The sequence below is a fragment of the Takifugu flavidus genome, chromosome 2 (genome assembly GCF_003711565.1).
Source record: "Takifugu flavidus isolate HTHZ2018 chromosome 2, ASM371156v2, whole genome shotgun sequence".
Taxonomy (NCBI): Eukaryota; Metazoa; Chordata; class Actinopteri; order Tetraodontiformes; family Tetraodontidae; genus Takifugu; species Takifugu flavidus.
This window is the reverse complement of record NC_079521.1, coordinates 18,078,644-18,099,619: the sequence shown is the minus strand read 5'-3', so window position 1 is coordinate 18,099,619 and position 20,976 is coordinate 18,078,644. Positions and strand designations below refer to the sequence as shown.

Here is a 20,976-nt window from a genome sequence, read left to right as displayed (position 1 = left end):
ACAATAACCCGCTGTACTTCACAGAGACTTGTCACATTCACCCAGCAAACCTCACCCACATCACAGCTCCAGACCTCCGAAGAACACCTACTCGTGTGTGCACTCACAGATTTTTTATTTCACATGACTCTTACCACTCCGATTGATTGTTATTTCACTACACTTTGGTGCGTTGTCTAGTTTGAACCCTCAGAAACATTCTTCTGTCACAGTAATAGCAATAACAACAGAAAATCAGGTGTAATTTACAGCGTGTAACTGTCTTTCTGTTGAGTTACATTCATACAGCAGTAATAAGTGTGATAAAAGCTTCTAATCCCCACACCACGTGTATATGGCACTGTAAAAACAGGGGGGTTGTTGACCTTTCACATACAGATGGAAAAAAGGACATAACCCCCCCATCCTCAAATCTCAGCGGCGTGCACGTCACTGCCCTTGAAGTCTGACAACCTGCAGACAAACTCACAGGGTCAGTGACAACACCAGTAATCAGCACACTTTAATCATGCGAGCCGTGCACGTGTGTGACAGGAAGTGATTGAAGGGAGGAGGGATTAACACCAAATTATACCAGAGGGAATTTTGTCAAAATTGTGTTTTGAGTTTTAATTATGCTAATGCATCAAATACAGTTTAAAAAAAAAAAAAAGCCAACAACCATTTAATCCGTAGAAGCTCACTTAAAAGAAAATAACATGCATTTATTTGTGTGCATTTAGGAACTGGGCACATTATTCCACTCCTGAAATGGATTTGTATAAAAGGAACAGGTAATAAAAATATGGAAACAGTGTTTTAACCCAAGCATTTTTCTCCAACAATGATGACAGGGCATTTAATCTGAATCACTGGTCAATAAAAGGACAGATTTAAAATCAATTCAAAAGCAGTGCTCAGAGAGATGTCAAAGTCTTGCGTGCACACCCACACACACACACACACACACACACACACACACACACACACACACAGATGAATCTTAATATTAATCAAAAACAAACAAACAATATATGAAAGCAGAATGGCAGATGGAACAAAGCCTCTCACTTCTGACAAAGAGAGGCGTGTCCCACTTGGTTTTTATGGTACACACACACACACACACACACACACACACACACACCACACACCCACACAAACACACACACACACACACACACACACAGATACTCTCAGGGCTGTACATCCAGGATATTTTCAGCCAGGCTAGTGAGTTTGCAGTCCTCCAGTGCTCTGACCAGCCGGCTCAGCTTGGCCGCTCTCCCTTCCGCCTGGATGAAGCGGTTGAGCAGCTGATAGGCTTGCTCATACAACCCTTCTCTCTCATATTCGTAGGCCAGGTTGTCAATGGCTGGACTCTTCAGAGCCCGGCAGCTTTTCCCCAGGGCCCTGCCTACATTCTTCCACTGACGGCCCACTCCGTTAGAAAAGCTCTGAACATCTGCCGCCGTCAGCATTCGGTCCTCTGACAAAGGATGGTGAGGAAACACACAATGTACACAGTCAACATGATGTACAAACAGCAGCACATTCCCAAAGTAACAAATATCTTGAGCAACTTAGCCGCACAAGATGCCAACAGAATTATTTCTGCATTAAGCTTTGTAATGATAAAACACCACCAATTCATGCTCCAGGCCACACCAGGACAACAATGCTAACTGTAAACTCAGCATTTACGTTAACCTAGCACATGATTATGTGAGGGGAGCACAATCGGGAACAGATGCTAAATATATCCAGCAGACAAGGAGCCACATTAGCATATTTTTGTTGCCTTTATTCCGACGCTCGTTTCCCTTTAAGATCAGATTTGGGGACTCTTGCGGAGAAACATCCAGATTTTCATCACTATATCGCCTGCTGGGTTTCAAAGATGGCGACAATGAACAAAAAAAAATGAAATTAGACTTGGTAAAAATCTTTCAATGCAGTGGTGATTTTCTAGCTTTGCCTCTGAAGTGAAACCAGGGCAGCAACTGCTGTTGGAAGCATCCGAGGAGGCGCTCAGGGAAGAGAACTCCCTGGTGCCCAGATGTGTCCGTGGAAGCCAAATGTAAATGGACATGAACTGAACTTGAATTTGAAATTAACTGAACGGGAAAATCTAATTAATTTTCAGGACGCCACAGTGCCTTTTCAATTAACGATTAACAATTCGATTAAGGACAAACCGACAGTTCAAAATCAGGCAGACAAATTTATATTATGAAATTACGAGTCTTTATCAGCGAGTGCTCGATTCACAGCGCCAAAGAGAGCAGGTCGTACAGAAAAAAGCTTTTCACGGCTTCATTTCTGTGGACACCTGATCCTGATCCCGAGTTATTTAATTCCCACATCGTTAAAGCCGTGGAGACGGAATTGGACGTATGTATGGTGGGTTGCTGGTGTGCAAGGTCGTCCCGACTCACCAAAGACTCTGTTCTGAAATTTGAAGCAGTTGTTGGGGACGGGCGGCTCCTCCCGCTGGTTGGTGTTGGACTGTGGTTCTGCTGGGCGGAGGGCCTGGCTCCGCAGCTCCTGCTCCAGATGGTCGATCTCCTCATCACAGAGACGTTCAGGCTGACGGAAACCAGAGAATCAAGCAACGTGAGCGCGACTAAATGAAGTTTAAGGAACAAATAAAGCGTCAATGTGGGTTTTTCAACGACTGGCCAACTTCCTGGAAACAGCAGCTCACCTGTGACAGGTGGATGTGCTTCAAGCAGCGCTCGAGGTCGTCCAGACAGAGGTCCAGGATGTGTGTGCTGGCCTTGAGCTGCGTTTCTACCGTCAGTTCCTGGGGAAGCGCGAGAAGTCTGCAGGCGTGCTGGGAGAGGGACTGGTGCAAAGCTCCAGAGCTGTAGCTGTTGAGGAACTGCTGGCAAGCTGCCACGTCCATGAACTTCACCTCCACTCCCAGCAAGGGATCGGCATCGTGGACCTTCAGTATTTCATATCCACTCAGACCACGTGCAGAATCTGGCCGCAAGTTGCACCATAAACCTCTCATCTCGTGAACAGGAAACACAACAGGCTGGGCAGGTTACTTACCAATCAGGGTGAGCTTGATGACTTTAAAAACCATGAACTTTCCCTTCTGATGGTCCTTATATAGAGACAGCAGGTTCACATTAGGACAAAGTGACTGCAGAAACAAGACTGCACTTCCTGTCCACAGCCCTCCGTCCTCACTCTTGTCTGCCATTCTCTAAATACAACTTGGAACACATATCATATGATGTTTACAATACCGTTACTATTATTGTACAGTAAACCTCTAAGTAAAGCACACTTTTGGTAACTCTGGGTAGTTCCCAGTTTACAAGTGTTACATGAGTATTATAGTCACTTTATTTCATCTGTCTTTGATTCAGATAGATCAGGTTAAACAATTTTAATATAAATACATTTCTGCCCTTTTACATCTAAACTTATGGGACATTATATGAATAAAGCCCAAAAAAAAGAATGATGATGATTGTATTTAAAATGTTAAAAGAGTAGAATTCTTCAATTATTTCAGTTATATTAATCGTTTTTTAGCTTCTTTTGAGCTTATAAAATATCACAGACAAATGTTATGGCCTTTAAAGGAGTCGTGATTTCTGCGCAAGCTTCCTAAAGAAATAGTTCATTAAATTCTCATAAGTTTAGTGATCAATACAGCTTTAGTTTTGCTTACAACCCCCCCATGAATAAACCAAAAAAATTTACATAAGTACTGTAAATAAATGTGTATCCAGTAATGACGGTCACACTGTTCCTCTGCTTGTTCCACATGGCTGTTGTGGCCTCACTTCACTTAACTTTGTTTTTTTAAACCTATCCACCTTCTGAAACCCTCATTACATAAAAACATGTTTAATCTCAGCCCTCCCCTCCCCCAGGCCAGGCCCTATCTCCTGTACTCTGAATGAACCACTGAAGCCTGCTAGCTCACCCTTGGTGATATCTCCATGCACAGGATGCAGAGCACTCTCTGGAAAGGGCATTCTCTGATCTGGATTATATATGCATGTCCTCATGTTTCACTAATACACAGTATGCTTGGCTGCCGAGACTACAGGAATCTCCATAACTTATCCAGTATGTAATTATATACCATCCAATCTACCGGTACTCTGAAGGACAGAGTGAGATTTGTTGACCAGCTGTATGAGGATTAAATGATCATCAGAAGCTTAATATATATATATCATTTAGCTTTTCCTGCCAAAAGGCATCCTCTAGAATTCCCTGGACAGCATGACCGCTGTATTTGTAATATTTATTCAAGGGACTGCTTTTAGAAGCGAGCAATTAAAAATTGCCATTATTACGATGCCCGTAGCCCTGTCTATTATGTGCTGTTGTATTTATGGATGCATGACATTTTTTTCCAGCCAATCAAGAAAACAGACCTTTTTGCCTCCCCAAGTCCCTGTGGAAGATGTGCTGCAAATTATAAGTGTGTCGTCCCATCTGGGGGGGGGGAGAAAACCCACACTGCTGAGATATTGTCTCTAGACTACGCTCAGCAGCGCCAGCCTCGTTCAGCAGTGTGACGTCATGATTTATTTTTATTGGGGAATGGCAAAGCATCTTTAAAGATGCATGCTGACCGTGACTTTAGGAGGCAAACAGAACTCTGCTTGTTGGGAAGGTGGCAACACCTCGCACTCTGATCATTGGAAACATGTAAAAATACAGAACAATGTGTGATTAAATGCATTATTGCAAATGTGCAAATGTTCTGAGCAATGTTAGTGTGACAAGTGCATGTAATGAATTCTGTTGCAACCATCAATCTGAAAAACACACCTTTGCTCCCAGTTTATGTCCACTTAATCAAGAGCAATGGCTTCATCAAATGTGACTTTGAACTATTTTAAACCAGACATATCAGTATGCTTTAAATTACTTAATAACCTTGGACCAAAAGGTTTGGTGCCCACGTAAAGCCCATCACACACCCGGTGGTTTACCATGGGCTAAGCTAGTAACCTGTCGTAATAGTCACTAGTTTTAGCACCATGAGAAACTGTTTTAACTAGTGACATAGTAATTTCATTTTCAATCCTCCAATTGTGCACTGCAATACAACAGGGGCAATCAAAGTTACCGCGTTATAGTGTTAGTTACAGTGTTAGTTACAGTGTTAGTTACAGTTAGTTACAGTGTTAGTTACAGTGTTATTTACAGTGTTACAGCGAAGGTAACATCGTGCTGAAGAATCTCAGCAAGAAACAAATGCCCTAAATCAGACATGTGCCCAGTTAAACCGCACAGGACACAAATACACGTTTTCGGCGCCATCGCTCGTTTGATTCGCTCGTGTAATAACTTAGTTGTGGTCGGTGAAAAACTCCAAATCAACACTTACCAGAAAACTTTGTGATATTGTTCGGAGAGTCTTCCTTCTGTTGAGCCACACCCACCGGTGACGCAACAACCCCCCGGCTTCTCATTGGCTGGGCAGAAAAAGGGGACGTTCCTATTGGTGGAATGTGGGACACTGTCGGAGAAAAATATCATGTGAGCGACGAAGTTCCTTATTTTTTCCCAGAGTTTCATACATGTATAGATTGTTGATGGCCAGTTGCATAGGTTTGTAATCCACATTATCCTATGATATTACACAAAGACTGATGGCTAGTGAATGTGAATAAACCGAAAGTATAATAGAAACACTGGGGAAGTGGTTGAGAGAAAATATTAGTTCAAGTGACTGAATCATCTAGGAGCCATTGAGTGATCCTGCACTGTGGCCATCTAGATTTCCATCTAGAGATTTCCATCCTTTGCACAGTGTGGAGAAAACTAACTCAATAGAATAATCTGCTAATGTTTCTATTATCAATTTAGAACTGTGATCTTCATATAAATAGATGGAAATGATGTGTAATATGATACAGAGGCATTGTTTTACATTTTCAATGGAAGGGACGCACCCAAAAGAGTAAAAGATAAGTCTGAGACTGATACTTTCCAAGAATGTTGACATGCTGACTTTTACAGCCTGCAGAGCTTCCAGTGAGGCACTGTGAGTGTACAAAAGAATACAACACACGCAAAACAGTAAATGTATTTTCCACACTTTTTATTCAAAGTACACAAAAGAAAAATCATAGAATATTCTGTTGTTGGCTGAATCAGAGAAACCTTTATGATTGATGTGTTTGACAAATTTAAGGGTCTCTTTGTCTCTGTAAACGAGGGCGAGGGAATTATCCTCTGGATACACTGTCAGAAGCTGTGAAAGAAACCAAAACACCAATGATGGAAATATTCCTTCTACATCTACCATTCAGATCTAAAACCAGAACCCACCTCCTCATCCTCGTCATTAGCAACATAACAGGTGGAGCCCCCAAAGTCTGACTGCCAGTCTATGGAGGATAATTGCAGTCACACTATTGGCTGAATTTTTAGATTTTGGCTCAGGCTTGTATGTGTGAAGACTCACCAGCTGAGCAAAAGGGCAGAACCAGGTCCAGAGCAAACTCGGCCTGCTCCGCTTGTCCATCATGCAGCAGGGTGTAGCCACCATGGAACCAACGACGCAGTTCACCACAACACACGGGCGTGCTTGGCTCTACGTGACAAATTGAAGTGAAAACACACGATAACAGATGCTACAGTTATGCAGATGGAACACACCTTTTCCTCTGCTCGTGTCTGCTGCTGATTCAACCAAAGACCCGCTGGTTCCTCCAGACTGGGTGTCGTCCTGCTCCTTCAACCCTTCATTCTGTTCTTTTTTATCTTTATCGTCATCATCGTCAGGACAAAGGTAGTGTAGGCGAAGGCCAGTAAAGTTGGAGAGAAGCAGGAAAAAAGCCTCTGAGTGAAGTAGCTCCCAGCATTCCCTCACACATTGCGGCAGGTTACCCAGAGAGGCCACCTCGTAGCACCTAAATGTACATTTTTTAAAAATAAATAGCAATTTTATTTGTATGTTTTACAAAAGCTCTGCTGATGAGTGAAATCGTGTGAGACACGTCTCACCTCTTATTTGGGGGACCCCTCTTTGTCCACTGAATCTGACTGAGTTGCAGAGCTTGGCTCACTTCTCGGAACTTCTTCTCCTGTCAACCCACAAAAACCCTTGGGAACATGCGGACACGTACAAGTCTGCACAGAAAAAGTAGGGCTTTACCTTAAGAAAGTCTTTGAGCTGAATTTCAGAGCTTTCCTCAAAGTTTCCTTGGATCTGCTCTTGATAGGATATGTCCAGGTAGACCGGGTTGACCCACTCCAGAAGCACCGATTCCTGTCATGCACACGGACAATCATGCCAGCTGGCTATTCTGGGAAATGCACTTCCTGAGTGTTAAATGAAGAGATCAATACCATACTTGAACATGGCTTTCCTCTCTAAAGAATTATGTCCTGTGTGTAAGTGATGTTTAGATGTGTTTGAAGATGGATTTAGCATTTTTTTAAGGTTTCCTGTCAGTCTGCTGAGGGTTGATCCCTCACACTCGACAGAATTTAACACAATAATCTCAACCAACGCATGATTAAAACCCATTGTTGCGAGTGTCGGCTCAAACGTACATCTCTGGGTAAATGTGGGCTCCGTGGAATGGGGACGTCCACGTGGTGAGGTGGACGCGCTAAGGATGGGCCGTGGAACCAGCCACTCAGAGACAGACGACACTTGTCCTTCGTCAAAACCTCTGCAACCTCGACCGATACAAACACACGTTACTAATGTGTAACAGGGCTCATAAGCGCTGAGAAACCAGCAGCGTCCTACTTGGTGAAAGGAGACTGGAGAAACCTCAAAAAGGACGAGCGTGTTCAACGAGGGTACAAGTGACTTCGCAATACTCTGTGGTTGGAGATCACCTGACGTCATAAAAAAAGCATTATGTAGCGCAGAACTTCAGCCTTCAAACACCAGACAGGCACACAAACTTGAATACTCACTGTCTGTTGAGTAAAGATCAAGGGTTCCTCCATCACGGCTCTGCCACGGGGGCACCAGATACAGAATGAAAGCTACGCGCCTCCCCTCCAATTCATCATCGTGACACAGAAGAACATCTAGACGGATGAGAGGAGCTTACATATCGCAAACAAACCTAAAGAAAAATGACAAAAAAGACGAAGCTCACCAGTATATTCATATCTGGCGCAGGAAATATCCACGGTGGACTCCAGCTGAACCCCTAACACGTCTCCCAGCCAGCAGCGGAAACGGCCAAACAGGGCAGCCCTGGAACCAGACGCAAGAGTGACTTTAATGGGCATTACTCGTCCACAGTTTTCATATTTACAATAACAAGAAAACTGATTATTTGACTTTGTATAAGCCCCCATACCCAGAGTTTGACTGCTCAAACCCACCATGACATTTTGTTGTGACATAAATAATAGATGACCACAACAGGAGGCCAATATTGTGCATCTATTCATAGTATTTATTCTACAGGGCTGCATCTCTTCAATAGCCAGCTGAAAATACACATAGCAGCAAATGATTCCTCACCACTATGAACACATTATCACTGTAATGTTACAAAAACTGCACATCAACTATAAAAAAGCATGTTTATAGTTTCTCTTTGGACAGATTTTTTTGCAGTGAACCGATATTTACATTACTGTCACATCATCATCGTCACATTGCAGATAAAACAAGAGCTTCTGTTTAGACAGAGCACCTTGGTCTCAGTTTACTGTTCAGTCCTGCTCTGCTCCATTTCAGAACCAACTGCACTGAATTAAAGAAACATACCACCAGCAACAATATGGAGGCTGATACGTCTGGCTCCACCTAGTGGAACAGAAATTCTCAGACGAGTCCCAATCAGCCACAGGAAGGCTGCTCCAAATAAAACTACTGAGAAACCATTTGAAAGCAGATAATGTCTGCTTATGTCAAATGCGTCCTTGCTGAAGATTTTTTTTTAATTTGTTGAGTTAACTGAGAAAGAGGCTCTCTTTGCTACAGGAAATGGAAGCTTTTAAAGGGTAACAATGTGTATAATTACTGCAGGATTTACAAAACCAATATAAACACAGTAAATGCCTAATGAGAAATGATTAGTGTGTGTGTGTGTACATACGTATATTCATACATATAGTACTTTAAATTAATCATTTTAATTCTGACAACAAGAAACACCAAAAATGCATGGAAATGAAAATATGTTGCCACATTTAGATACAACATTGTGATGAAAAATCACCCGTTATCTTTGACCTTGTACCAAACAAAGTTAGGATGTATATGCAGGTGGGAATGGTTGCTTATGCACATCATTGTTAGTATTATCCAACAATTAATCCCCGTTTTAGGTCAAGTATCCTCACAGTGTTTCAACAATGGAAGATATCAGAATAGCAGCTGACTTCTTTAGTCATATTTCCAGTTGACCACAGGTTTATCTGCACTTAGTATCTATAGCTATTGTCTTTGAATAAATTGGGTCAAATTTTTTTTGTACCCTTCCACCAGCAACTCATGACAAATTAATGAAATTTCATCCCTCGCTCTTTTTTAGTCCTGCTCGTCTCCGTGCCATTTTTTCAAACGTTGCCGTTACACTCGAGGACATTTGCCATTTGACACCAATCTGATATTGCTATTTTTTCCCTCTGCACCAAAGGCCTATTTGTCCTATAGATACGGACACAGTTCTCCGGTTACTCTTCTGGGATTTAATACCCTGCTCATCAGCACGGTGGATACTGTATGCGCTAACATCAAAGATCTACACATAATTTAATGTGAGATTTTAGATTAAATAGTCTTAATATATACAGTTGATAGAAAATCTATGCAGGAATCTTTTTTTGAAAATTATACTCGGTTACCATATGGTTTAATAACTTGTTTATTTTCAACCTTGATATGTCTAACCTGTCATCTTAAAGAGTATTTTTCGCTTTCATTTACCTGAGTCCAGCAATGTGCGGCTCTGTCCTCTTCCTTAAGTCATCTGACTGTATAGGAACAAAGACATAGTAAAAGAAAAGAAAAGAAGAATAAGACAAGACTTCCAGCTGCTAAATGCTGTATGTCAGGAGTAAAATCTGTTTGGCACCTGTTTAAATTTGTACAGATCATTTGATTTCTCATGAAAGTTGAGACCCATCAGTTCACTTTGCAGGTTGTCTATGAAGGTGTCGCTATTGAGAAAATTCCTAATGATGCAGTGAGGGAAAGGTTGACAGTCCAACTCCAAATCTCCTGCAAACAGTAAGTTAACAGTGAAATATTGGGAATTGAGAATTACATTTACAACTACTCCACCAAAACCATAGCAGTCATGTAAACATGATTGAAATGGCTAAAAGGGCACAAAAAGCTGTCTTTTAAAGCCCACATCTATGTCAAAGCTAAGTTGTATTTTTGATGCGGTGGAATGCAAAATAAGGTGTTTAATTCTAGCATCACAGTTCAACGACAACGTAAACCAAACGTAAATACTGCGTCTCACTGACATTTTCTTCCAGCTAATTCAACTATAAATGGGGGGAAAGTGTTAAAATATCTGTTTGTTCACCAACCGTGGGTGTAACTTCTCTTTTGGTCCCAAGCCTCCTTCACAGCCTTCTTCACTTGCTCGTCATCTATAATTGAACAAAGTTGAGCTGTCTCCTCGCAGCTCTTCTTTTTCCTCTTTTCATTCTTGCCATTTTCACTCTGGCGTCGTTTAGAGGCCATTGTGCAAAGCAACTGCTGTGAAAGAAAATGAACACAGTTTAAATGGTTTATTACATTACAAATAACGTGTTTGAGCTCCGAAACGGCCTGAGCGTCGCAGACTAATGACGCAATAGCGTGCGACGGTTAAGCGCAAGGGAAAAAAATGAAAACATGTTTTCGATTAATTTTAAAAATGTATTTCTCCTTGAAAATACCTATACATCATCTAATGTACAAACAAATGATCGACTATTTCAATTTCAAAAGTTCTCCTGTCAAACAATACTCATACCCAACCTTTTTTTATTCTAAAATGAACGTTACATTGCTCCATGCCTAAAATTAGAGTTTGAAATTAGAATTGTGCGTAATCCCAGTAGGGCAAAATTGTACACCGAAAAATTTCCCACTAAAAATCACACTTCTACTTTTGATGAATTTAACAATATGTTTCTGTCAAGGCAAAACTCCATGGTGTATACATCAAATGTATTTTAACGCTGAACATGGAACAAATGCATCTGCTAAACACATGTGAAGCGTATGCTTCTGTAAAACCTGCAGATACAGGTACCGTAATAATAATCATGAAAAAAATTAAGAAAACAGACTGCAAATTTAATAAACATGCCAATTCAGACAATACAAAAAAAGCCAGCACAAATATCGTAAAATAATGTAAAATATTAAATAAAAAGAAGCATCCATTTATCTTTAAGAACACATCCTCCACCGTTTTATAGAAATGTAACATTTTGATTCTGCTAACACTCACTCTGATGTGTAGGTGGGATCAATTTCGCCAGGAATGTCATAAAAATAAGAACTTAAAATAACACACATACATTATCTATGGCTACAGAGCTTCTTATTTATTTGAAAAATAACCACCAATCAACCGCCCACATATTTTAATGTTATAAAAACATATTTAAATGACTTTATTTAAAAAAAAAAAAACATTACTGTTGCAGGTTAAAACAATAGAAAACTCAGTGATGGATTTTGTTTAATCAAACATTCGATACATAAAACCAAATTATTCTGACAAAATAATACAGTTGTGTACTACAAAAACTAGCAGTTTCGCAATATTTTTAAAAGGAAAAAGACAAAGGTATTTTGATTTTCTTCTCACAGTATAAACACCGCTGTGAACTGTCAATTCACCTGACACAAGAAGCCTTTTTTTCTAATGAAAGTTGAGTTGACGAGATGCAGTTTAGCATCTCACAACATCGCATCTTCCCTTGGACAGGGCTGCACTCACAGAGACAACCGGGTACTTTTCTCCTTATTCAGTTAGTTATAAATGAAGTTGAACCTGTTAAAAACAAACATTCATTAATTCCACAGCTTATTTTTGAGGGACAGTTGTTTAGAAACAACCTGACAATTAGGAGTTACATAGAGTACCTGGGCAACATATTAACACTTGTTCCGAGAAAAAGACATGCACAAGAGATAAACACTACCTGCTCAAAAGCTGTGGCAGACTGGAAATTATTGGTCCATATCCAGGAGCATTGTCGTACAGTTCAAACAATGGAGCTGCCACCAATTTATAATTCTTGGGGACAGCAAACAGTGCTGTAAAATTAGGAAGATTAAAAGACAAATTACATATTTGTTGCCCTCGACAAAAAAAAAAGAAAACGTAAAATGTCAAAGCTAAAATATTGTCACATCACTGACCTTTTTCCTGTAGCTGAACCAGGAATAATTTCTTATGCTCTTTAGGCTTGGTTATGTGAGCTGGGATATAAGGATACTGCAAGAAAAATTTGTATACTTGAGAATGGGCATCTACAAAAAGAGACACGTTTTACAGTATTTTTTAATTGATGACGCACTAAATGACAAGCAGATCTTTATTTACTCAGCAGCTGGTAGACCCAAGTAAATTACTATATCATCTACAATTTAATGATAAACATGGTTAGTTAATAGTTTGTATAACTTATTCGATATTATCATTTTATTTTGAAAAAAGAAAAGAAAAAAATCATTTGCTGCATATAATGTCCATGGCTACTGACCTGTGGAGGTTCAAAGTTCGGGCGCCACCAATTGCCGATGCAGTCGTCAATCACCCAGTCCTGCTTCACGCCATCCTGCCGTCCAAGGATCTGTGGTGCAGCCAAAAATTAACACACGCTGACAGTCACCAGCGAAAAGAATAAAGTACCATGATGCCGTTACCTCAGTCATGAGGCGTTTCAACCCCTCCACCTCATCTTCCCCAGGATTTAACTCTCCACCCGGCCTGCAGAGAAGGAAACATAGTTTCACTGCTTTAGCCACCATACATACAGGAGCCTAAACTATAATACTCACAGTTTGAAGAAAGTGGTCCCCAGCTGCAGAAGCAGCACATGAGGTAGCCTGTGCTCATGGACAATAAGAACTCCCTCCACGGTCCTTCGCATTCCCATTTTATCAAACTCTTCCCGCATCCTCTGAAACCGGGCCGCCACAGAACTGTCTTTCTCATAGAGAGGCTCCTTGGTCCCAAATGTGTAGTTGGTAAGTGGATATCTAAAGCAGTAATAAACATGGTCAAAAGTCATCAGGTAGGACTACAGACATTTATTTAAGCGGTTCTTTAATCTTGCTCGGGTCAAAACAGACAATTTCTTGAGACGCATCTGCTTGGATTACAATGTGCAAAGCGAGGCTGATCAACAGTCAAATGTCTAATGAATTATTAGTTTTAAAAGCACATAAGCAGTATTGTGTGGCAAAAATTTCAAACTAAAGTTACTGGACAATCGTGTCTTTTATACATGAGATGCAAATGCGTGATGAAAAGTAAAATGACTTCATCTAAAATAGCACGTCACACATTAAAATTGACAGAGGTTGCAAGTTAAATCACTGTACCAATTATTGATATTTATGTCCATTCCTAGTACACTGCACCCAATGTATGCACTGGAAAACGTGTACATTTTTCTTTCCTACGATCAAGCTCTAAAATCAGTTCAAGCTCCTGCAGTGGGAAACTGACGGCCTGAGCGCTGGAAGCGGTCAGTTGCTGAGTTATTGTTTCAGACTCACAGGTTGATGGTTCTCTCCAGAGTCAGGGGTTTAGCAGGGCCGCCGATGTATTTGTTCCCGAACTGAGAAGCGGTGCCGCGCGGCCAGCCCGTAGTCGAGCGACTGGGAGGAACAATCGACATCTCTTGAGTTAAGGCGACGACGTTAAAACCTTGTGTGAATCACCGAAGGGCGACTGGTTTAATAGTATCAACAAATTATGCACCCAGCTACTGAAAAATCTATGGACAATCAATCCACAACAATTTCTTTATAGTCGATCCCTCGGTCCACTTCTTCTTCCGGAGTAAGTGCGTGGTTTTGGGGAGGGATTCTCCCACAGCGACCCCTGCTGGTGTGGCGGGTCGATGCCAGGTTCCATTTTAAGAACGCGGTTGTTCCCTGACAAATACAGACATCTCACCGCTGCGTGCTAATTGATCCTGTTATCAAGGGTTAAAATTTAGCATGTATGTTAAAATACGTAGGCATGCACCTGGTCAGTCTCATTTATTTTGTAACAAAAAAACATATCTAAGCCTACACATTATTGTGTGTTGTTGTGCAAAACACGTTGTCAATCAGGCCAGAGACTGCAAAAAGTCCATTTGTCAGTTAATTTTATTCTGTAGTGCAGTTCTGGACAACTATGAATGATTCATAAAACATAGATGTATAGCACATATTTGTATCTAAATAGTGCTATAATCAGTCAATATACTTTTCTCTTGCAGCTATTTCTATCAATTTTGAATTCTGCCGATGTACTTCAAAAGGTAGATTCACTCTCGATCTTACTTATAAACCAAAACAAATCTGTCCATGTCTGCAAAGTCAGGAGGTAGTGCATGATTACGTATTCCACCATAGGTTTGAATTGACCATGCGGCCCTTTCTTTAAGCATTTCAGTTTGATATTGTGCAGTTACTTATCTCACTGTAGCAGATAAAAGAGCACTTGGTTGTAATGGAATAGTCAAGAGTAGTTCACTTGTATATTATACTGTATATTGTCATTGATATCTTTTAGCTAAATTGTGTAAAACAAAATATGACTGGCATTTATTTGAACAGGAAGTTACATTTGCATTAACAGCATAGAAATAAAAATAGCAAATAATATTTTACTCACAGGTATGCCATGCTTTCCTAGATATATGACCTGAAATTTCAGGTCATTTTCCAACATTGTCCTTTAACAATATTCTGTATAAAATCTATTAAATAAACAATCATGTGTGCAATAACATTTAGACTCAGAAAGCAGAAAATCAACATTCAGTTTCACACAAATGGTCATTCTTATCCTCAAAAACAGTATTTTATGACCCAAAAAGGTCTGCTTAGTTATCAGGATTTATTTTTTTTTAAAACAACACTTCACAGCCACATCACCACATTGACTTAGCTCAGTTGTTATCAGGCATTTAAATTTGGTTGTAGATGATTTACCAAAGAGCAGAACTGAGCATAAATAAAATATAGACCTTCTGTGATAACTGAGCCACATTCATGACACATGGGGAAGTCGACAAACTCCAGGGAAAAAGTTAATTTGTGCACCTTCAGTAAGTTATGAAACTCAAGATAATACATTCACGCACATGAAAAGAAAATGGATTACAATTCAATTCAATATTCCATTTAATATTCATGACTATGTTTCTTATCCATCTATTGTAAACATGGTATATTTTACCACAGTAGTTTTCTTACATAATTATTCGTGCGTTGCGATGATTCAAACATTAATTAAAAAAAGGACAAAGACACTGCTGGATTGGTTGATTACGTCACGCCAAGGGGATCTCAGTTCTTTGGTCCAGTGGCCCACCTTTACCGGTGTGCTGCTGTGTTGTGGTGGTCCCTGTAGGAAGTGCCATGGATCATCTACTTCCACCCCCTTTCAATCTTTTAGCCTACTGTGGTCCCTCCTGGCCCGTCACAGTAGCTGGTCCCAGTAGCTGATATGTATAGTTATGAATTACTTTTTGTGTGCTGAAACGGGTTCCTGTTCCTCCTCTTGTCTGCCGTCCTTCTCTGATGCAGCTTCAGCCACTTCTGTTCTCAGTCCTTCTTCAAGTTTCATTCCCTTTTCTGGCACTTCCTTTCTTGTTGCTTCACTTTCTGCCACAGCTGGTTTAATATTTTCACTGACGCTCTGCTTCTCATCCCCGGACATCTTCTTTATCCCATCATTCTCATTTTGAACTTTTATTGGAGCATCTTCGAGCTTCTCACCTCCTGTAAAGAGGAAACTACCATTATTGCTAACAATGTAGACACACGTTACATATTTACTGGAGTTACAAAACGTACCGCAGCTCTTCTCTCCGGGCCCAACACAGTCTCTGTCCTCAGACGCCCGCGACTCTTTATCATGTTCTGTACTATCATGAAAGGGTGCTGGACTTCTCAAATGATGGGCTGTAGTATGCGTGTTGTCAGTGCTGGGGAGGCCGGAGATAGCTGGAGTGAGTGCAGCATCGCCGTTGGCAGCGGAATGTGGATCTGCGTCAGTCGAAAGTGGGGATTTGATAGTTGCTGTGGTTTCTAAAGATGTGGTGGAGGTGGTATCTGCATGGATAGTGCTGGTGTGGGTGTGTGTGGTCTCTGTAGGGTGTGTTTCACTTGAGGAAGTATGGGGAGAAGAGATGTCTGCAGTGGCGGTGGAAGCAGATATGGGCTCAGGGCTCATGGGCTCTTTAGCCGTTGCACTTGTAGTTGCGGTGGGAGTGGTGGAGCTGGTGACGGGGGGGGCAGAGGAGGCAGGGGATGAAGGGGTGACAGGAGTGTCAGGTGTGGTAGTGGAAATTGCATCAGGGGACAGAGGTGTTGTTTTAGCTGATGATGGTATCAAAGATTCAGAGGTGTGAGAGGTGGTTGTTATGGACTCTCCCAGGACTTCAGGAACCGAGCTAGATGTGGGAGACATGTGTGAAATGCTGGTGGCAGGTGAAGAAGCTACTGCGCTGGCGGGAATGGCGTCGCTATCGGTAGCGAGAGAGACGTCAACTGGGACAATGTCACCGGAGTCGAGAGCAGACGGTTTAGCGGAAAGATGTGGTGATGTTGTGGAAATTGTGTTTTCATCTATGGCAGCCGGAAGAGTTTCCAACATGTTAATGGAAGGCGTAGGAACGGTTGAACCTGAAGGGACAGAGAGGCTTGCAGTTTGGGATTCATAGGGAGGAACTGCGGAAGAATTTGGGGGCTCTGTGGGTGCTATGTTTCCTGCAGGCTCTGTTGGAATACTAGCAGTGGATAATTCTGGGCCACTAGCATTAGCTTCAGGGATCGAAGGTTTGATGCTGACGTCTGTATCACTAGTGGCTGCTGTTGCTGCTGTGGTAGCTTTAGTAGAGTCAGTGCATATATCTGTGTCAGAGGGTGGTACAGTACTTGAAAGGGCTTTTGAGTCAGGGACTGAGGTTGAGATTGTCACAACAGGAGGGGTGGTAGAAATAAGGGTTTGAGCAGCAGTAGCCAGCGGAGCTGCAGCCGGACTCGCTTTAGTGGGTGTGTTTGTCTCCCCTTCTTCTATTTGGGACAGCTCGTTCTCAGGTGTGTTGCGGCCAGATGTTGTGGGGGGGGGGCCAGGCTTGAGAACAGGCTTTGGAAGCAAAGCGGGTTTCCCGGCTGACTCATGCGCTGATACACTTGGGCGAATTTGATGCCTTGTATCTACAGAAGTTGATAAAAATCCAATTTATTGAACCTATCGTAGACACACGAGCCGATGTGTTTTTGCGCTTTACCTGAGGATGCAGACATTGTTCGTGGTTTTGTGAAAGTTGGTGGTGGCTCAGGTTTACTGTCAATGATAGTACCTGAGACACACAGATCACGTACATGGTATTTTAATCACTACTTCACTGTAATGTCCCCATAATTGGCAAACATACTGAAGAAGGACGAGACCATGTTAAATACCTTCAGATTCGGCTTTTTTCATCTCCCCCTCCTGATTCTGCAGGAATCAAAGACACATGGGAACATTTTCTTTTAAAATAAACAACAGCTACGTAAACCCAGGTGTACTCTCACCTGTGTCTCTTCGGGCTGAGCTTTGGACACTCCGATGCGTTGAAGCATGAGATGAAGCTTCTGTTCAAAGCTATGTTGGCCGTCAAGCGGTTTCTGAAGGCGAAATAATACCGGTACATGAAATGACTGCGTTTCCTCAAAAACATCCATCCAGTCCTCCATAAATGGCACTCACCTTTGCGGTGTTTCTGCTGTTTGTCGTCCCTGTTGCTGCTGATCCAGACAGCAGAATGAGAGATTGGGACTTCCCCTCTCTGAGAGCTCTGCGTGGAGGCGCCACTTCAGCCCTCAGAGGTGGAACGCCAGACGCAGGTGTCTCCTGAACAGCTGTTTCACTTGTGACACCGGGGGGAGGCTCTTTCCCTTTCTCTTTTTCATTTTCCTTGTCGTGTTCCTTCACCTTGTCCTTGTCTCTTTCTTTATCCCTGAGCGGGCGGATGAAGTCGGCGATGGAGGCCTTTTTGGGGCGCCCCTCCTGGCTCGCTTCGGATTTGAGGGCTCGTCTTTTTTTGAGTGTAAAGAAATCTCCAAGCTTCCTCCTGAGTGTTTTTGTCGGGGGTGGACATGGGGCAGAACTGGCAGGAGCCACTTCGTGGACTGTGATGGTTTCCTCATCTTGTTTTTTTCTACACGAAGCACATTTGAAATCAATATAAATATTTTCCATAATGTGAGAGTATGGGAAGCGTATAAGCGAACGTAGCGTAGCATACTCACAGTGCATCTGTTGGAAGCACTTTCTTAGTAAAGAACTCTTCAACTCCTTCATCAACCCTCCCCATGAACTCGAGGCCTTCATTCTCACTCTCAATTATTGTCTCCTGAATAAAAGACACATTTACAGAGAGCAGGTTTGCACTGTGGACCACTGATGCAGCAGAGCATAAGGAACTTTACATTACATAACCTACACCTCTGTAAAACCCACACACCTCGGCACGAGTGTCTCTCCTTCCTCTTAAGCTGTTTTTTGGTTTGAATCTCTCATTCAGTCGTGCTACAAACCAGCCTCCGGAGAGCCGGTTGCTCAGTAACGTACAATGGGGGCGCGGCGTCACCGGATTTTACATTAGAAGGAAATCAAGGTAGCTGATTTTACCAGGGCACAAAATGTGACATAGAATTTGAAGCGATTCCCTGCCACAGCATCCTGATAAAAACGGGTGTCCCCGGGTACAGATGGCACCAAGGTAACCAAGATGAAGAGAGCTACCGTCACGTGACATTCTGCCAGGGGAATTGTTGGAATATTGTCTCTCTGGCCACTGGCTCCAAGGGAGTGACTCAATGTCTGAAGCTTAATGGCTCTATGACAACACGATCAACTCATCAAATGTGAACCACATGTTCTCCTTTCACGCAGCAAATTTAAACCAACAGCAGCTCTTCTCTGAGATGCAGCGAGGAGACATTCATTCAAATAGCGACTGCAGGTTCTTCAAGGAGCCGGTGGCTGGTACAATAGGACTGCCTTATTCAGGCATCTTTCCCAGTAACCCCCCCCCCCCCCCCACACACACACACACACGTTCTTCCCTTCCCCCTGCCTCTCCCCTCTGTACCCTAGTGCCTCTCTCTTCTCTCACTCCCTTCCATTTTCCATCTTCCCACACGCGCGCAGGCACGCACGCACGCACGCACACACGCCTTTTTCCCCTCACAATCCGTCTACACTAATCCTCCTTCACAGTACCTGCGGTCTGCTCGGACGGTAGTTCAGTTTCTGTCGGTGGGGTCTCGGTCTGCTCTGGGTGTAGTGCCTGAGAGCTGGTCCGCCCAATGGCAGCTCCATTGGGGAGACACTGCACGCTGTTGCTGTGGAGCTCTGTTGCTGAGGCGCCGTTGCTAAGTGCAGGAGCACCAGCAGTATGTAATGCCTCCACTGTGGTGGGCGGGGCCAGGCTGACGAGACTGACAGATCTGACAACAGAACCTCGCCCCCCCTCCCCTCCCCGCCTCCCCCCTCTGAGAGGGAGACCATGAGAAAAAGATGGTGATAAAACCAGAGGAAGCAGAGAAAAGGACTAATAAAGTGACCGTGCATGCACGTTCTTTCATTAATATCCTGAAAAGTCAGTCTGTCCAGAAATACCCTGATAAAAATCCATGAAATGGGGAAATGTTTCACTGTTATGTAACAAATTAATAATTTATTTTATATGCGAACAAAATGGTTTGAAACTCAGTAAGTGGAGGACTGAGCTGGTAGCTTATTTTAGAACTAAACATTACATGGACACACCCATACTCTTAAATTTGGAGGTGACATTGAGGAATGTAGTTTACATAACACTCAAATGCCTCTAAGAAACCTTCCCTAAAAGACTTCTGAGACTTCAGATTAGACCTGCACTGCAAGGCCACAGCCACCATTTCCTGAGGTTTTTTCCTCGTTGGTGAAAGAACTTTAATTTGTATTCCTCTAACAGTGCGACAATCTCTCTGCATATCAAATAGACTGCCTCTGAAAAGAATGTAATGGGAAAAATGTTGTAATTTGCTCCACATTTTTGTACTATCAGAGGCCTCAGATTTCTTAAGTCACAAACAAGTTTTTAACTTAATCCTTATCAATAGTCTGTTCCAGCAAATTTAAACGGCAATAAACAATTACAGTTTTCTTTCAAATCTTGGGTTTTACATATTTTAAACAATTACTGATACTTTGAAGGGTTTGTTAGGATACTGGGCTAGATAAAGTGAGCCATATTCTACCAAATATACACTAAATGCTGACTAAACTACCCCCTCACCACAAATTTAGTTAAAGAGCAAATTGGTCTCGCCAGGGTTTATACCGAGTGCAGGCTTTTGTAACATTCACTCTAAAGGACCAACCAATAAAAGGTAATTCTTAACAAATTCAGCACTTGTTCTAAGTAAGAACAGAAGAGCAGATTTATAGTGTTCAGCTTTACTAAATATTTAAGATCTTTAATTTGTGTCACAATCATTGTTTTTCAGACATCTAATCACTGTATGATGAAGCGGTGCAGTCTTTTAAATTAAGATTAAGGGTGTCAACCTATAGTTCTGCAATGATGAATTTAGTGCTCTTTAGGAAAGGAAAAAAAACATACACAAAGTCTAAACACAAGAAGTTTTCTGTATATGTTTGTCTTTTCCAGGCACAAAGTAGCCAAGTTCCAAATAGTTTCACATACCTCTACTTAATAAGGACATTTGGAAATGTATATAACATGCCAATGTATACACTGAGCTAAATTTGGTAAACTGTTTAAAAGAAAATAGTGACGTGC

The 20,976-nt window shown here is 42.0% G+C and overlaps 4 protein-coding genes across 6 annotated transcripts; all 4 read right to left on the bottom strand.

The window, feature by feature from the left end:
* Positions 1-98: 98 nt before the first annotated feature.
* On the bottom strand, positions 99-5,928 carry tradd (tnfrsf1a-associated via death domain). 2 transcript variants are annotated; one of them, XM_057025744.1, is made up of 5 exons: positions 5,351-5,928; positions 3,040-3,094; positions 2,687-2,967; positions 2,418-2,568; positions 99-1,468 (listed from the first exon to the last, which is right to left on the bottom strand). In XM_057025744.1, the coding sequence occupies exons 2-5, from the start codon at positions 3,071-3,073 to the stop codon at positions 1,176-1,178; spliced, it is 759 nt and encodes a 252-aa protein (XP_056881724.1). In that variant the 5' UTR covers positions 3,074-3,094; positions 5,351-5,928; the 3' UTR covers positions 99-1,175. The 2 variants fall into 2 exon arrangements, with proteins under 2 accessions (XP_056881724.1, XP_056881723.1); XM_057025743.1 differs by having other exon boundaries at positions 3,040-3,206; positions 5,351-5,925.
* Positions 5,929-6,050: 122 nt separating this feature from the next.
* ogfod1 (2-oxoglutarate and iron-dependent oxygenase domain containing 1) lies at positions 6,051-10,779 on the bottom strand. Its single transcript, XM_057025737.1, has 13 exons — positions 10,492-10,779; positions 10,026-10,171; positions 9,878-9,924; positions 8,091-8,191; positions 7,903-8,019; positions 7,730-7,821; positions 7,528-7,656; positions 7,127-7,240; positions 6,976-7,055; positions 6,628-6,881; positions 6,434-6,562; positions 6,298-6,356; positions 6,051-6,220 (listed from the first exon to the last, which is right to left on the bottom strand). The coding sequence occupies exons 1-13, from the start codon at positions 10,646-10,648 to the stop codon at positions 6,068-6,070; spliced, it is 1,578 nt and encodes a 525-aa protein (XP_056881717.1). The 5' UTR covers positions 10,649-10,779; the 3' UTR covers positions 6,051-6,067.
* Positions 10,780-11,227: 448 nt separating this feature from the next.
* On the bottom strand, positions 11,228-13,986 carry nudt21 (nudix hydrolase 21). Its single transcript, XM_057025747.1, has 7 exons — positions 13,691-13,986; positions 12,968-13,168; positions 12,833-12,896; positions 12,670-12,759; positions 12,326-12,401; positions 12,106-12,220; positions 11,228-11,954 (listed from the first exon to the last, which is right to left on the bottom strand). Exons 1-7 carry the CDS (start codon positions 13,810-13,812, stop codon positions 11,933-11,935), a joined length of 690 nt encoding a protein of 229 aa, XP_056881727.1. The 5' UTR covers positions 13,813-13,986; the 3' UTR covers positions 11,228-11,932.
* Positions 13,987-14,272: 286 nt separating this feature from the next.
* LOC130521885 (mucin-2-like) lies at positions 14,273-19,602 on the bottom strand. Of its 2 annotated transcripts, none has more exons than XM_057025733.1 (8): positions 19,410-19,602; positions 18,434-18,537; positions 17,892-18,342; positions 17,717-17,809; positions 17,603-17,639; positions 17,428-17,499; positions 15,989-17,353; positions 14,273-15,913 (listed from the first exon to the last, which is right to left on the bottom strand). In XM_057025733.1, exons 1-8 carry the CDS (start codon positions 19,506-19,508, stop codon positions 15,654-15,656), a joined length of 2,481 nt encoding a protein of 826 aa, XP_056881713.1. In that variant the 5' UTR covers positions 19,509-19,602; the 3' UTR covers positions 14,273-15,653. The 2 variants fall into 2 exon arrangements, with proteins under 2 accessions (XP_056881713.1, XP_056881714.1); XM_057025734.1 differs by lacking the exon at positions 19,410-19,602 and adding an exon at positions 18,649-19,166.
* Positions 19,603-20,976: the final 1,374 nt, after the last annotated feature.